Genomic DNA, 14,193 nt, shown 5'->3' with positions numbered 1-14,193 from the left:
ATATAATTCTTTATGCCTATTTTTAAAATATATTCTAATTTTAAAATGTTTTTTATCATATTCTGTAGGACTTAAAGTTCTACATATCAATACTTGATGAAAAATATCTGTTCCACATTATGCCTAACATGTTTGATATGCAGACAGTTAGTGAGTTTAAGCTTAACAGCCTAGGTTGTGTGGTAATAACAATAAGCTTGTCTTCTGGATGGCTAACAACTTAAGTTTGCCAATCAAAATTAGAGAAAAAGGAGGGCCACAAGGAAAGCCAACATTTTGGCCCTAGCCTTCTAAGGTTAATTAAGTCTCAGGAGATATGAGAACTTGTACTATAATGTCATGTTACTCAGTAGTGTCCCAAATTTTCTGATCAAGGAGATTATGGGTCCAAAGAGGAAAGTGATCAATGATGTAGAGTGTGCCCAAGGAGAGTCACATTGAGAGAAAACATTCTCTCAGGCTTTCACAGAAAGCACACTGGCCAAGCAATGGCCGTGACTCATCCACATGGCTGACACTGAGAAAGTTTCTACAATCTGAGGTATAGGATCTCAGGATAAATCCTGAGGGGATTTTGCTGACCTTATCAGTCCCAAAAGCTACAACTCTTGTTGCATAGGTCCTGCTTTACCTTGGTCTTAACCATCCAGCAGAAAAGTATAAAAATGAAATATATGAAGTAAAGCCTTGCTGTTATGTTGAGCTGCGGGGTACTCAGGTCAACAATTTTTCACATTGCCAGTCAAGTGGAAGACCCAATACTATTATGGGCTACTGGACTCTTTTAGAATATTTTGCTGAGTTTACACACCTATTATATTTAAATAACGGAACTTAACAAAAAAAGGGTATACAGATGAATGTCGATTTTGTATCTGTGTATTTAAAGTGGTTATGATAGATTTATAGTTACATTCTCTTAATGAATAGAGTGATGTGTTCTAGTGGTGTTTGTAAATAGGTTAGTATGTCTGCATCTTGTACAGCAATTAACCACTAGGAAGAATGTATGCAATGTGTTAATTATTGAAACTGTCCTACCAATTTGATTTGAAACTGTCTCATTGCTCTTTGTTTATCAATAAAATATGGGGAGAAAAAGAAAAAAAAAAGAAACACAGCTAGTGCCTTAATGTTTCTTTTTTTTTTTTTTTGGTGGAACTGGGGATTGAACTCAGGGGCTTGCACTTGCCAGAGATGCACTTATTCCACTATGCCATCTCCCCAGCCCCTTGTCTTTTTTTAAAGTAGACATTTCTTTTTTTTTCTTGAATTATGAGTGTAGTGATATGATTATCGCTTTTCTCTTAGACTTATAGCCTAAGCATCTTTATGTCACCTATATCATTTTTCTTTTGTGTTGAGAAAGGGTCTCACTAGTACTTCAGACATGCCCACAGCTCACTACATAATTCAAATTGTCCTTGAATGCACAACAGTCCTCCTGCCTCTAGCTCCCCAGTTCTGGGATACAGGAATGCACCCCAACATCCAACTCATACTGATATGATTTTAAATAGCTGTGAATTCCACAGTTTGTTTATTCAAGCTATTATTTATTCTACTGTTGGTTCTTTTTCTTTTTTTATACTGGGAACTGAACTCATGACCTTACTATTGCCAGGCAGGCACTGTGCTGCTGAGCTATATCCCTGTTAGATTTTTAAAATTTGTTTTCATTTTGTAAAATTATGTCTTGAAAGTTTTTCACATGTACCACTCCCAGCATTATTGTTTATTTTGTTTTGATAGAATCCTAAATGTGTAAGTTTTGAGTAGAAATAGTTTTAAGATACTTTCCTGGAAGTATGCTGTCATCTATGTGCTCAGTGGTGGGGTAACTGCTTATACTGATGCACTGGTAATAATATATTATTGCATTGCTTAATTTAAAAAAGCATGAGTTATAACAGTCTGTCATTTGAATCTTGCTTTCATTGGTAGTGATGGTTATGCCAACATGACACTGACTACCGCAGCTTTAAACCCTTGTGAATAGCGGACTTTGATATTACATGTGTCAAATGACTCGACCTTAATCTTTTTATTTTCCTAAATGATCACCATTTAGTTCCTTTAAATTATCCATCTTCTGCATAAATTTAAAACATTCTTCCAAACTGTGGTTTTTCTTCTTAAAGGGGATAAATCCATTTAATATGATTAGGATTTCCTTAAAACTTCAAGTTATTTTAGGAAGAATTGAGTCAAATCTCTCCAGAGGAAAATGATTTTTAATAGGTGATTTTTGTCTTTTGAATGCATAGTCAATAAATTCTTTCCTTTTATGATATCTCCCAATAAATAAAGCTAGTATATAAAAATGCAAATCATTTTTGAACTGTATCCAATTGTTTTAAATAATTTTAAAAGTCTTACAGTGGATTATTTCATATTTTTAGGCATATATATATCTCCTAGAAATGATGAAAAAAGTCTTTTCCTTCTAGTGGATACAATTATTTTAGATTCATGTTATTAACATTATCATAACTTCTCAGAATAATGTTAAGTAAACATTATCTTTATCTTGTTTCTAGGCTCAACAGGAATAATGCTATTCTTAAACTAATAATTTATTCCTGATCACTCTGAAATATTTGTTTATCTTAATTTGTAAGACTTTAAAAATCACAGATAGTTGCATAATAATTATCTTTACCATCAGCTGAGATCATCATATATTTTGGAATAAAATAATAGTATAATGTATTATTTCTACATCAGATAGTTCATAGAATATAAAATTTCCTTTTGCTTTAATTTGAAATAACTCAGTGACAAAACTTACATCTGCTTACCTATTGCTAAACCGATACAAATATTCCTTATTTATTAATCTATTTTTCAAAATTTTACTTTGTCATGACACAATCTTATTAATTAACATTTGTCTTAAAAGGGTCATATCTTTGTGTCCTTTTCTCATGTGAGAAAAATTCTTGATTGTGTTTCAACTTAGAACTGAATTTTTAATTTTTCCATTTTTCTGTTTCCTTCCTTTTTAAATTAATGACTGATTTTCTTTGGATTGTTCTCTCTCAATTAGATTTGCTATAGGCTTTGCTAATTCACTTTAAAAAATGTTTTCGAATTTAGCCAACATTTCTTGTGCTCTTACAACTATTGAATTTTAAATTCTCCCTTTAATCTTCAACTTTTATTATCTTTAATCCATTGATTGGTGCCGTTAATTTTTCATTTTTGATAGGATGCCTACTTTATTCTCTGTTAATAATGTGAAGGATGTAAAGTTAGCTGTGTTTATAGCATTAGATTATACAGCTATTTTCTTCCTGTCTTATATTGAATAATATGTTGTCCTTTCTCTAAAATGTCCTGAGTCTGTTTTGTTTTCATCATATCCAGACCTTGATCCCTGATTCTTCTCCACCACTTTGCTTTCTGCTTTTAATTTGTGTATGAGTACACAACTTCCAAAAATTTTCTTCCTAGCTCATGGATATTGGTACCAGATATTTGGTACTGACTTAAGTTGGTTATTTCAGCTTAAGTTAAATGATTGAACATACCAAGAAATTCAGTTTTTTAAGTTATTGCCTTAGAAAACTTTCTAAAAAGTCAATACATATAAAAAACTTCAAGTTTAAACAATTATAAATGGATGGTTGAAAAGCCCTGTTATGCATTCCCTCTTATCCTCATGTTGACACCTCAGAGCTTTTCAGAAAGATCACCTAGCACCCTCAATTCCACCATGAATAAGTCACTTCTTCCAGAGTGCCCATCTGGGGTCTTCACTGTGCTGCGCCTTCCTTGGACGCACATTTTGAAGCTCATATTTTGTGAGTTTGTTCTCTTTTCTGCAACCATTTGAAAGCGCACTCCTCTGCAGTATTGCTGTGCACTAACAAATTCAGTGTTGCTTTACCCTTGGGTCTCAGGTCCTGTGTTCAAATCACAGATTCCCAATGACAGGAGCAGTTCACAACTCAAGACCCAGGGACCAGCAGGCTTTTTGCTCCAGCAGCCTTGTCACAGAGAGAAGGCCATGGTGTATAGCCCTTGTGCTTGGATCTCCTTGGTTACTGACAGAGCCCTTCACTGCCTGTCCTTCCATTGCAGAGTTTCCCTGAGGATCACAGGCCAGGGAAGTCCATGCTGACCCATGCCCAACAGTAGCATTGGAGCAGTGGGGAGAAAGCAGGTCAGTGGGCCAAGAGGCTTTAAAAAATTATTTATTTATTTTGTACAGGGTCTCACCACACAGCTCAGACACGTAGTGATCCTCCTGTCTCAGCCTCCCCAGCGCTGGGATTACAGGAGTGTGCCAACATGCAAGGTTGTGTTGGCTGGTTCGGTGTGTAGCCCACATAGCATGTGGTACTGCGGATCAAACATGGATCCTTGTGCTTGCCAGGCAGGTGATTAGAACACTGAGCTATCTCCCTGGCCTCAAGAGGCTTGAAAGTCACCTTCCATGCTTCTAGCTGGCTTCTCTTCCAGACAGTATAGGTAGACATGGATTTGTTTTAGGAGTATCTCAGTCATGTTTGTTCAAACTTAGAGTTAGTTCCAGATTTAAGCAAGCCTATTTTCCAGTTTCTGCTTTCATGATTATTAAGAATGTTATCTTTCTGATGCTTTCTGCAAGAGGCCATGCTGTGGATTGCTAACAGCATCACTGCAGACAAGAGCTCAGCTCTCACCCAATATTTTTCAGGTGTAACTTTAGCAAAATAAATAAAAAAAAAGGAAAGGAACTTTTGTGAGCAATATGACAAATGGAAGTTCTCTGGGAAAAGGGGGCTGAGGCCATTATACTTTTATGGAGTACAAAGGACAACATTTTGAAAATTTTCTCTTTTCTATTTAATATATCCAGGACTGGTGAAAACAGCCGGATGAAAATCCCTCAGAGATCAGTATTCTCTTTCACTCAAAGCTTAATACGTGTACATTTCCCAGGTCTCTGCTACCAGACAATTCTCTTATTTAACATTTATCAAATGGTGGTGGCACCAGGCATTGGGAGAACACATAAAACTGTAGCTTTCCCCTGGCCACTTGCACCACCCCAAAGTCCAGCCAATTATGACTTTGCAGTTCTGGGGACACAGTGGGGAAGGACCCTAGTGATGGTGCAAACTTAAGGCCTGCAGGGTGGAGCACAAGGAATCCAGGGCAAGAAGTTACAGCCCCTGTGCAAGGGTATATTAGAATAGGCTTCACCATCACAAATCCGTTCTCTCTTTTCTCCCTAATAGCATGATTCTCTTGATGTATCAATCAGTGCTTACAGGAAAAACAGATTTAATGTGAGATACACAAATGTACAAGACTGCACAAGCCTGGTGGACAAGGGCTGCCTGCAGAGCAGGGCTGGAGGAGTGCCAGAGCTCGGTCTGCATGAGGAGATCTGAAGGTCCCAGCCTAAGGCCAGGAGCTCAGTGCAGGGTCCTGTGTGAGCCTGCACATGGAGGCTGAAGAGCCTGCAGTGGAAGCTTGGAGATGACACCCAGGTTGGAGGCGAAGGCTAGAGTGCCTCCGAAGAAGCAGCAGCTGCAAGCCTTCCTTCGTGGTGTCCCTCTTATACCATTCTGGTGACAAGCCTCCCACATGGTCTTCCCCACCAAGATGTATGCTGAGACAGTTTAGTTGGGTATTTCTCACTCAGCTTCACACATTCCACTATCATTGATGTGCCACTTATTTTCATACCTGATGCTAGATAAATGTATCATAAAGTAAGAAAATGGGTCACAAAATAATGTGTCAACCAGCTGAAGTTATTTGTGTCAAATGATGCATCTGCATAGTAAGGCATCACCAAAAACTCGAACTTTTATGTGAAACATGATCTTAAATGTTAGCAACAAAAATTATGTTTTGTAGCTTATTTTTTTTCAAAATAGTGAAGGCTAAACTGACCACAATGGCCTCTGGCACATACAAATTTTTGTTTTCTTGTCAGGGGTGGAATTTTGTTTTATATCTGTTGGTTTTGAGATTGTTGTTAAAATTATCATAACTATGTTCATGTGTTCTATTTTTAATCTATGTTTAAGGTAGGGGGTAGGTGACTAACATTAGAAGCTGTCCAGATGGACCCTGCACAGGTCTACGATCTGGGTGATCAGCTCTACTTGCCAGCACTGCCCAAAGGAAGTGTGCTCCTAGGAGCCACAGCAGAGCACCTTCCACTGGCTTCCAACTTAACTGAGGTCTAGGAGGTAGGTGGAGAGGCCTACGGCCACAGTGAAGCAATCTTCGATGTGTGAGCCCAGTCCACTGCCATGTGCCCTATTTGCAGTAAGTAAAACAGGGTTGATCTTGGTGGACACCAGAAAGACCCCTCTACACAGACTAGAAAAGCACATAACAAGCTGGGAAGCAGGAATAATGTGACCCCCAGACCATTGACTGATGTTACAAAGCAGGAAATGTGCAGGAGTTCTGTGTCCTGGTGGAAGCAAGGGACCTGGTACTCCAGCTTCCTTTGACTTGGCCAGTAGTTTGCCCAGTAGTCTCCTAGCTGCTAGTTACCTGCTGTGCACATTTATTGTTTGGCAAGCACCAAACGAACACAGCCCTCTTTTAGTGACTGGGAAGGAATCTTTTCCTATTATGGATCTGGTAGCTTGGGTTATAAATCAGTTCTCCGTGAGCTTGGTTAATGTAACTCGGGCTGCAAGCCCTGCTGAACGGCAGCATGCCAAGAAAGCCCAGTGCCCAGACTCTCTCCCCTGCACCAGGAGGCTGGGTTTGGGGAAGTGGGGCAGATGTGCCCAGGCCCCCTGTTCCGTGACAGCACACTGACATTTTAAAACTTTAAAACTAACTTGAGAAAATTGATTTGTGAAATGATATTTTGATGGAAAATTTTTGTCTGTGATCCACAGTCCTTAGCACTTTTCCTTACTCTTTTTTAAGATGTAAGAATTGAGTTGGATAATTTTGTAGCATTTCCATAAAATTGGTGCCAAATACTTTTCTTTTTCTGTTCCTCCGGAAAATTCCCTGGCTTAGCAGTATGGTCACTTCCTGGCAACCCCCTGGCAGTCTTGAACTCAGGGCATCTGAAAGGCTTATTCTGCCAGGGAGGAAAATAGTTGGTGCCTGAAGATGCTTCTCCTTCCAGCATACAGGGGAAAGAGAAAACAATTTCAGATGAAGTGATTGAAATTTTGACCATTCTAGTTCCAAAGAGTTCTCGCAATCTGGTGACAGTTGAATTTGATTGAGAAAATATGCAATAAGAGGTAAACCAATAAAACTGTTTGCTTCCCCACTCTCTCCTTTCATCTGCATATAGATGGAATTATTTTCCATATTTGGGGAACCCTAATCAAGTCTTCAGGCTCCCTGGCTCCTGGGCCTTGGCCAGCACTACTCCTGAGGGAGCCTCAGATAGCACACCTTCTGGGGGCCTATGCCACACTTGATGGGCTTGTCTTTCTCCTTCATTTCTTGTTTTTTCCCTTAATTCTAACAGAATTTAATTAAAAACATGATACTACAAGAAAAATGCCTCAGGGACATTTCTCCCCAGAGTTCAAGCATCTCCACTCTTTATTCTTTACAAGGCTCTGTGAGATGGGTGGGGGAGAAGGATATTATCTACTTCACCTAATTCTTTAGGAGTTGTTTTGATCCTGATTGTACAGGATCTCACGTGGAGCTTTGCATTTATTTCTTGAGTGAGCTGAAGGCACAGTGGGAGGATAAAGGCTTGAAAGGTATCTTCTCCCCAATACAAAATTGCTTAAAATGAAAAATAGTAAAATAGAGTTCTTGACATGTAAATGTGCAAGAGTGTATCCACAGGACTCCTGAGAGAGCAGAAGCTCAGCTCCCTCGTGTATGCATTCAGACGTCACCAGCTTAATTGCAAGAAAGTACGATGGCGGGAAGTGCCCCGGTTGTGGTGGTGAAGGTCACTCCTGAAGGGTTCCACTTGGAGGAATGGTCACAGTGTCCCTGAGCAAGTCCTCTGAGGTCCTGTGTTCAGGAGCTGAGCGGGGATTCAGGAGAGAGCACCTCCAGTCCTCACCATTTGCTGCGTTAGACACAAAGGTAGGCTCTGTTGCACAATACCTCCTGCATCTCTGCTCTCTGGTCTCCCAACCACTCTGTGGCAGGGATTTTAAGCAAGAAGGCTTAGGACCGAAGTTACCTCAGAGGTTGCTGGTTATCATGGACAGCCACAGGGCTCCCATGACATTTATGATATCAGCCTTGTTTGTCAGAAAAAAAAAAAATTCCTCCTAATAAACAATCTGCTCAAGTCTCTCTTTCTGAAAGGTGACAAGTGTTTCAGGGAAAACAGGACAGAAAGTGTCTCAATTCTATGAGAGGTTTCTGAGGCTGTCATTTACAGCCCCTTTGTCATGATGAATAATTGTTCAGAAATTGTTGAATCAGGGGCCAAGGGCAGGAGGGTTATAGGGAGAGGCTGCAATCCTTGATCAGCATTTGGAGCGGAGCACAGCAAACTGTGCTGTGGAGACCCAGTCCTGACCTCTAGGTCCGCAGGATCTGATGTTAGCAAGTCTGCCTGTCTGGCCCTCCCTGGGGCCCTGATCATATCAACAACAGCACTGCAAGGCCGAGGACAAGGCCATTTCCTGCCTTTGTTAATTAAAATAATTTTCTTGCATTGATCTTATTAGGACAAAATTCTATTTGGGCAAGGCACTACCTTCAGGGTAAAATTAATCAAACATACAGGAGGCTTTCTTCATTGTTCATAAGAGTTCTTGAAATCTTACTGAAACCTTATGAACTAGAAGGAAGTGGGTGTCAGTACCTGGCTTCTTAGGAAGACCTTGGGGCTTGTCACTGTCCGACTGTCTTCTGGCTGTCTTCTGTTGGAAAACTGTGAACAAAACAGAGGACATGTTACTTACTGAACGCACACATACACACACACACACACACACACATATATATTTTAAAGTCAAGCATACCATGAATATCTCCAGGAAGCTAGAATGCAGAAAAGCATTTCCCTTAGTAACAATTCCTGAATGCATTACTTTTGAGTAGGAGGATTATTACATTTGTAATTTCCTCATTTGTGCAGTTTATCAGTCATTTTGGAAAAGCATTTCCTTTGGACAGAGTAGTACAATGCTGATGGAATGCCTCATTAAACCAGTTAAATCGAGTTAGGATTCCATTTTGATATCAGGTACAGATAAAAGCTGCATTTCGTTAAAAGTGATAGATGTTAAAATTGCATGAAAAATTCCATTTGCACAGGAATTACTCAGGCTGATGTTTTGGTGATAAGCGAGGATAATGACTGTTTCTTCTTAAACAGATGAAAAGAGTGTTGTATTTCATAGATGTAATAATAAAAACGGCACTTTATTCTTGCATCATCCATCCAGGCCTCAGACCTATTAAAGTTGCTTTCTTGAATTACTTCATTATCTGAAAAGTGCTTTGTTCTCATTTATTATTTCTCACACGAAATTCTGGGAGGCAAGTCAGCATTACTCACCCCATTTTGCAGATGAAAGATAAAATCAACTATTTAATATTCATGAAGTACCCACAAAGTTCTGGATACATTCTGGCATTTGCTAATGAAAAAGTCCAGACCCTTTACAACTTTACTTTGGAAAAATGAACATTCCGGAGTTACATTTATTTTTTATGGGCAGCCTGAATTATGGGTTTTGGGAACTGGAAGAGGCCTGGGAGATTACATCCAACTTCAGCTGTTTATAGATGGGGGAGTTGGAAGTAACTCGTCTATAAAAGGCTAAGTCATTTTGCTCTGATCCCAGGACTGCTGTTGGTGGAGGAGCCATTTAGATATTCAAGCCTTGAGCTGTAGGCTGCTGCTGAGTCTTCAGAGCATGGCTGCCTCCCCATCTCATCTCTGCAGCTAGTCATTTGTAACTAGTCCTTCTCTGCAATTTGTCTCTCTTTGTAACCAGCACTCTCTGTAATTAATCCCTCTCTGTAACTGGTCTCTCTGGAGGGAAAAAGGAGACAATGGTGAAAGGTTGAAAGGAACCTCATGGCTTTTCAGCACTGTTGGTCTCTCCTTCCTTCCTTGAGCAGCTCTGGAGGAATCTCTGGGAGAGGGAATTAAGGCTGGATGGCACTGGGTCCCTGACACCAGGACTGGGAGACATTTGCAGAGGTAACTGTGAATGTCTACCTTAGTTTTCATGCTATTTAAGCCAATCTATTATCAAGATCATATCTGGGATTAACAGACACAGACAACATCTTTTGAATTTTCAAAAGATCCCCAAATCAAATGAAATCAATCAAATCAAATTATCAGTTGTTTATTAAGCATCTAATTTGACAGATGCTCTCCAGAGAAAGAGATGTGAGAGGCTTGCATTTTCCTAACATATGATGCATCTTAGAAAAGTTTTCAATAGACATAATGTTTCTGGTTGAAAATTGGTTTTCTTCTTTAAGTTCTATGTTTACAGTTTTGTGCTATACATTTGTGTCTTACAGTTTTGTCTTGTGTCTTACATTTTTTCCTAAAATAAATCTTATTGAAAGATATAGGGCATAGGAACATATTTCAGGATATAAGAAGAATTTTTTTTCAAGTAGTGCTTCATCATTTCTATCGGCCAGAAGGAATTCTGACCAAAGACCATGTTCATAGTTTAATGCTAGGCAGGCTCTGTGCTTTATTTTTTCCAATATTAAGATATAACTTTGGCTGTTTCAAAGACTAAGGGGCTGCCATGGGGCATAATTAACATGGAAAACAACTTGAACCAAAAGACAAACCATTCAACTCCAAAGCACCTTCACTGGGAAGTCTAAAGAAGGTTTGAAGGTATAGTATATCTGGAAGTGGAATTATTTTTCCAGATTTTGGGGTGCTTATTTTTTATAAATCACTGTGTATACTGTTTTCCTGGAATACTTTCTGAGGCCAAGACGTGCTCAGTCCATGTAAAATACCATGAATTTTAAGCCACTAAGAGCTCTGCCTAGTGAGGACACCAAGTCGTCCCAAGGGCTGACTCACTCATTCTAAGTTCTCACCACCAGGGGTGGCACTGCCTGAGTGGGGCTGGGAGGGGATGAAGAGTCTGAACAAAGTCTGAGAAGGTGGGTGTGGGTGACATACCTTCTGTAAAGGGGAGACATGCAAATATCCCTCCACTTGTCTGAGCAGCCCTGGCATTGCCTCAGCCTCTAGAGGTACCTGGTCTCAATTCCTTTTTCCCATGTGCTGGGGAGCTCAGTTCCTCCCCAAATTCTGCATCAGTCACTTACTGTCAAACACATATCTTTTCAACATGATGAAGGCTTGAGTCTGCTCGTGTGACAGGAAGAGAAGTGAGCCTTCCTTAGAAGATGGGCAGGGCCGTGTCACCTTTCTGTCTGGAGAATGTCTTGGTCACAGTGACTCTGGCTCCTGTCCACTTCGCCATGCTGACTACTGCATATATAGAACAGCTTTAATTCCCATGAAAACCCTGAGCAATGGGGGCTATGGAGATGGTGTAATTTGCACAAATTTACACAACTTTAAATGGCAGAGTCACAAGTCAAATTCAGTTCAGTCAACTTCAGAGCCCTCCTGAGCTGAAGTGCATCACCCTGCTAGCCCTAGAGGAGACCCCTCTTAGTGGACCATCTCCACAAGCAGCTTAGTTGTCTCAAGTCACTACTTGCTTTGGGTTAAAAAGATGCACAGGTTAAAATTCGTGGTGGAAAATATTGCGAATTCAAGACATCAAAAGCAAGGAAACATGGTGTATAAGTGAACAGCTGTCTAATACTTTGTGCATAGCTGTCCAAATGAACATTCTCTAAAGGATTCCAGGGTTACTCTAGAAGAAATGGGAGTCCACAAGAGCAGAGTTTCTCAGTAGTGGTGCTGTTGCTATTTTGGCCCCAATGATTTTTTTTTTTTGTTATGGAAACTAGTCTATAATTTGTAGGGTTGTTAGTGAAGTCTCTGATCCCTACCTCTTCCGTGTCCCTAGTACTGTGATAGCTGTGACAAGTGAAATGTCTTTAGATGTTGCTAAGGGTCCCAAGGAGGGCAACTTACCACCAGGGATGAGGTACTGTTCAAGGTCAATTAAACTTCTCACCAAATGTGTTTATCAGAGAATTTAGGAGCAACTTAACTTAGGGGGAATGGCCCAACATTCATTCTTTTACTGAATGAAAATCCAAGTGCTTGATCATATTTGCACTCCTTTTCTCACCCAGTACTTGCATCTGGGCCACTTCACACAGATCTCTGCCTTTTTCCCCTCCCCACGGGGCAGTGAATTGAGTCCTTGGAAGATGAGGGTAGGAAAGTTCATCACTGTCACGCAGACACTAGCATATGGTCAGGAAGGCCAGCCTCTGAGTGTGTTCCGGAACTGGGACCATGGAGCTCTGCTGCGGGGACAGCAAGAGCAGTGCCACACACTGGGGTGACACTGCAGCAGCATAACTCCCTGAAGGACAGGGTGTTGCAGGTCAGGAGGACCGGTTCTTTGCTGAGTGGGATCAGCACTCCAGCTTAGAAAGGAGAGAGGCCAAGTGTTCCAGGGAGCAGCAGATACATGAGGCTCAGGGACACACTGATAAAAGTGTCGCTCTGTTCTCAGAGCACCTATGACACAGACACTATGTCCTGAGCCACAGAGTTTGGACAAGGACACCCTGTGGAGTGGCACCTGAGGCTCTTGATCTTGGTTTATTTCTTTCCCGATAAGGACAGGGATCGTTCTACCCTGTCAGATTTACAATGATGTGTATAATTTTTTTCCAGGAGTTTCTACAAGGTCTTTTATTCTATGTTGTTTTTCTATTTTGCATTGCAATTACGTTGTATGTGATCAGTTTCAAGTACAGGTGAATTGGAAGTGGAAATTTTCTGAGAACAACTGAGGCGTACTTGACATTTTGGGGTCCTAGTAGTTGAGAAGCTCTTAGAAAGGTCATATACAACTTTACGTTGCAAAATGCCAAGGGAAACTTGACAGCAGTTGAAAATTTTATTTTACCCCAGGTCAGTCACATAGACACTGCAGAGGATGTTTATTCTATTAACTGGCGAAGGGAAGATGGGAAATTGTCCATAGATATCAAAAAGTCTCTCCCACTAGGCATTCATCTCTCTATGTGGTTTACAGGTATAGTTTTACTGCTAATCTATCTATACCATGCTAAATGTGCATTTTCTTTCCTTGATCGAGGGTTGTGTCACTGAAGAAGACAGTAAATCAGTGGATCCATGCTAATTACTCTGCATCCTTAGCTTTTAATGACCACAGTCTGTTTCCCTATAACAAGGAGAAAAAAGTGGAGAGAGTATGTAACTGAAAACAGATGGACTTGAAAAACTTTTAAAGAGAAACAAGTTTTCCTTGACACTGTTAATGTAAGATTACTCAACAGTGGGATAAAAACAATCAGAGACGTAGCCCTTGATAAGGGGACGGTGGTGATGGAACAGCCTTGCTCTCACCCATTGCACTTGTGATATAGTTAGGAAGCTTAGCTATGGGTGAGCATCAGCTTTGTTCCATTTTTTGTGGGATCATCCCTTCAAATCAGCAGTGCTTGGAACACTGGGGGTTTCAGTGGAAATTTAGGAATTATTACCTTTATGTATGCTTCAGATCACCTGCTAATGAAGTTACTTATTCTAGTGGTATTGATGTAAATCTTTTCACTTTTTGTCATATATTCTTTCTGCTAATAATTCAAGTCTCTACCTTGAATTCAGTACTAAATTTGGCCACCAAAATGGAGTGATGGCAAAACCAGATGAGGCTGGTCTCTTCATGGATCTTATGAGTTAAAAAGAGGAAATAAATATGAATATTGCAAAAGTAAATTTATAAGAAAGAAATTTGTGGCAGGATAAGCTCAGGCATGGGAGAGAGCCCACCTCCCCACTTCCTGAATTTTCTACTTGGGAAAGCACTGACAGTCATGGAGCATCTGTTCTCTTTTGCAAGAGGGGCTGTGCATGCTAACCGTGGATGATTGCTGTGTGAATTAGAAAACATCGCAAACACTGCCTGATAGCTGTTATTTCGAGTGGTGAAGCCAGTTTGACCCATCAGAGAAGAGGACAGGGCCCTCTTTCCTCAATCACCCAAGCTCCATTATCAATTTTCTTTATTTTCTAGCTCCACCAAAATCCAAGAAATACACAGACATTTTGTCTGTATCAGTTCATCAAAGTGATCCTTTGGCAAGAAACTGAGAAAAACAGCAAAA

General features: G+C 40.2%; 1 protein-coding gene across 1 annotated transcript in view; it reads right to left on the bottom strand.

The window, feature by feature from the left end:
* The window catches only part of Bank1 (B cell scaffold protein with ankyrin repeats 1), a 323,433-nt gene that overhangs the window by 44,242 nt on the left and 264,998 nt on the right, over positions 1–14,193 (bottom strand). The window contains exon 11 of the mRNA XM_023703868.1: positions 8,771–8,839. Within this exon, the coding sequence (XP_023559636.1) occupies positions 8,771–8,839 (69 nt within the window). The remainder of the gene's footprint in view (positions 1–8,770; positions 8,840–14,193) is intronic.

The sequence above is a fragment of the Octodon degus genome, unplaced genomic scaffold (genome assembly GCF_000260255.1).
Source record: "Octodon degus isolate 3935 unplaced genomic scaffold, OctDeg1.0 scaffold00183, whole genome shotgun sequence".
Lineage (NCBI taxonomy): Eukaryota > Metazoa > Chordata > Mammalia > Rodentia > Octodontidae > Octodon > Octodon degus.
The sequence above is the reverse complement of the archived record's forward strand: the minus strand, read 5'-3'. Positions and strand labels throughout refer to the sequence as shown.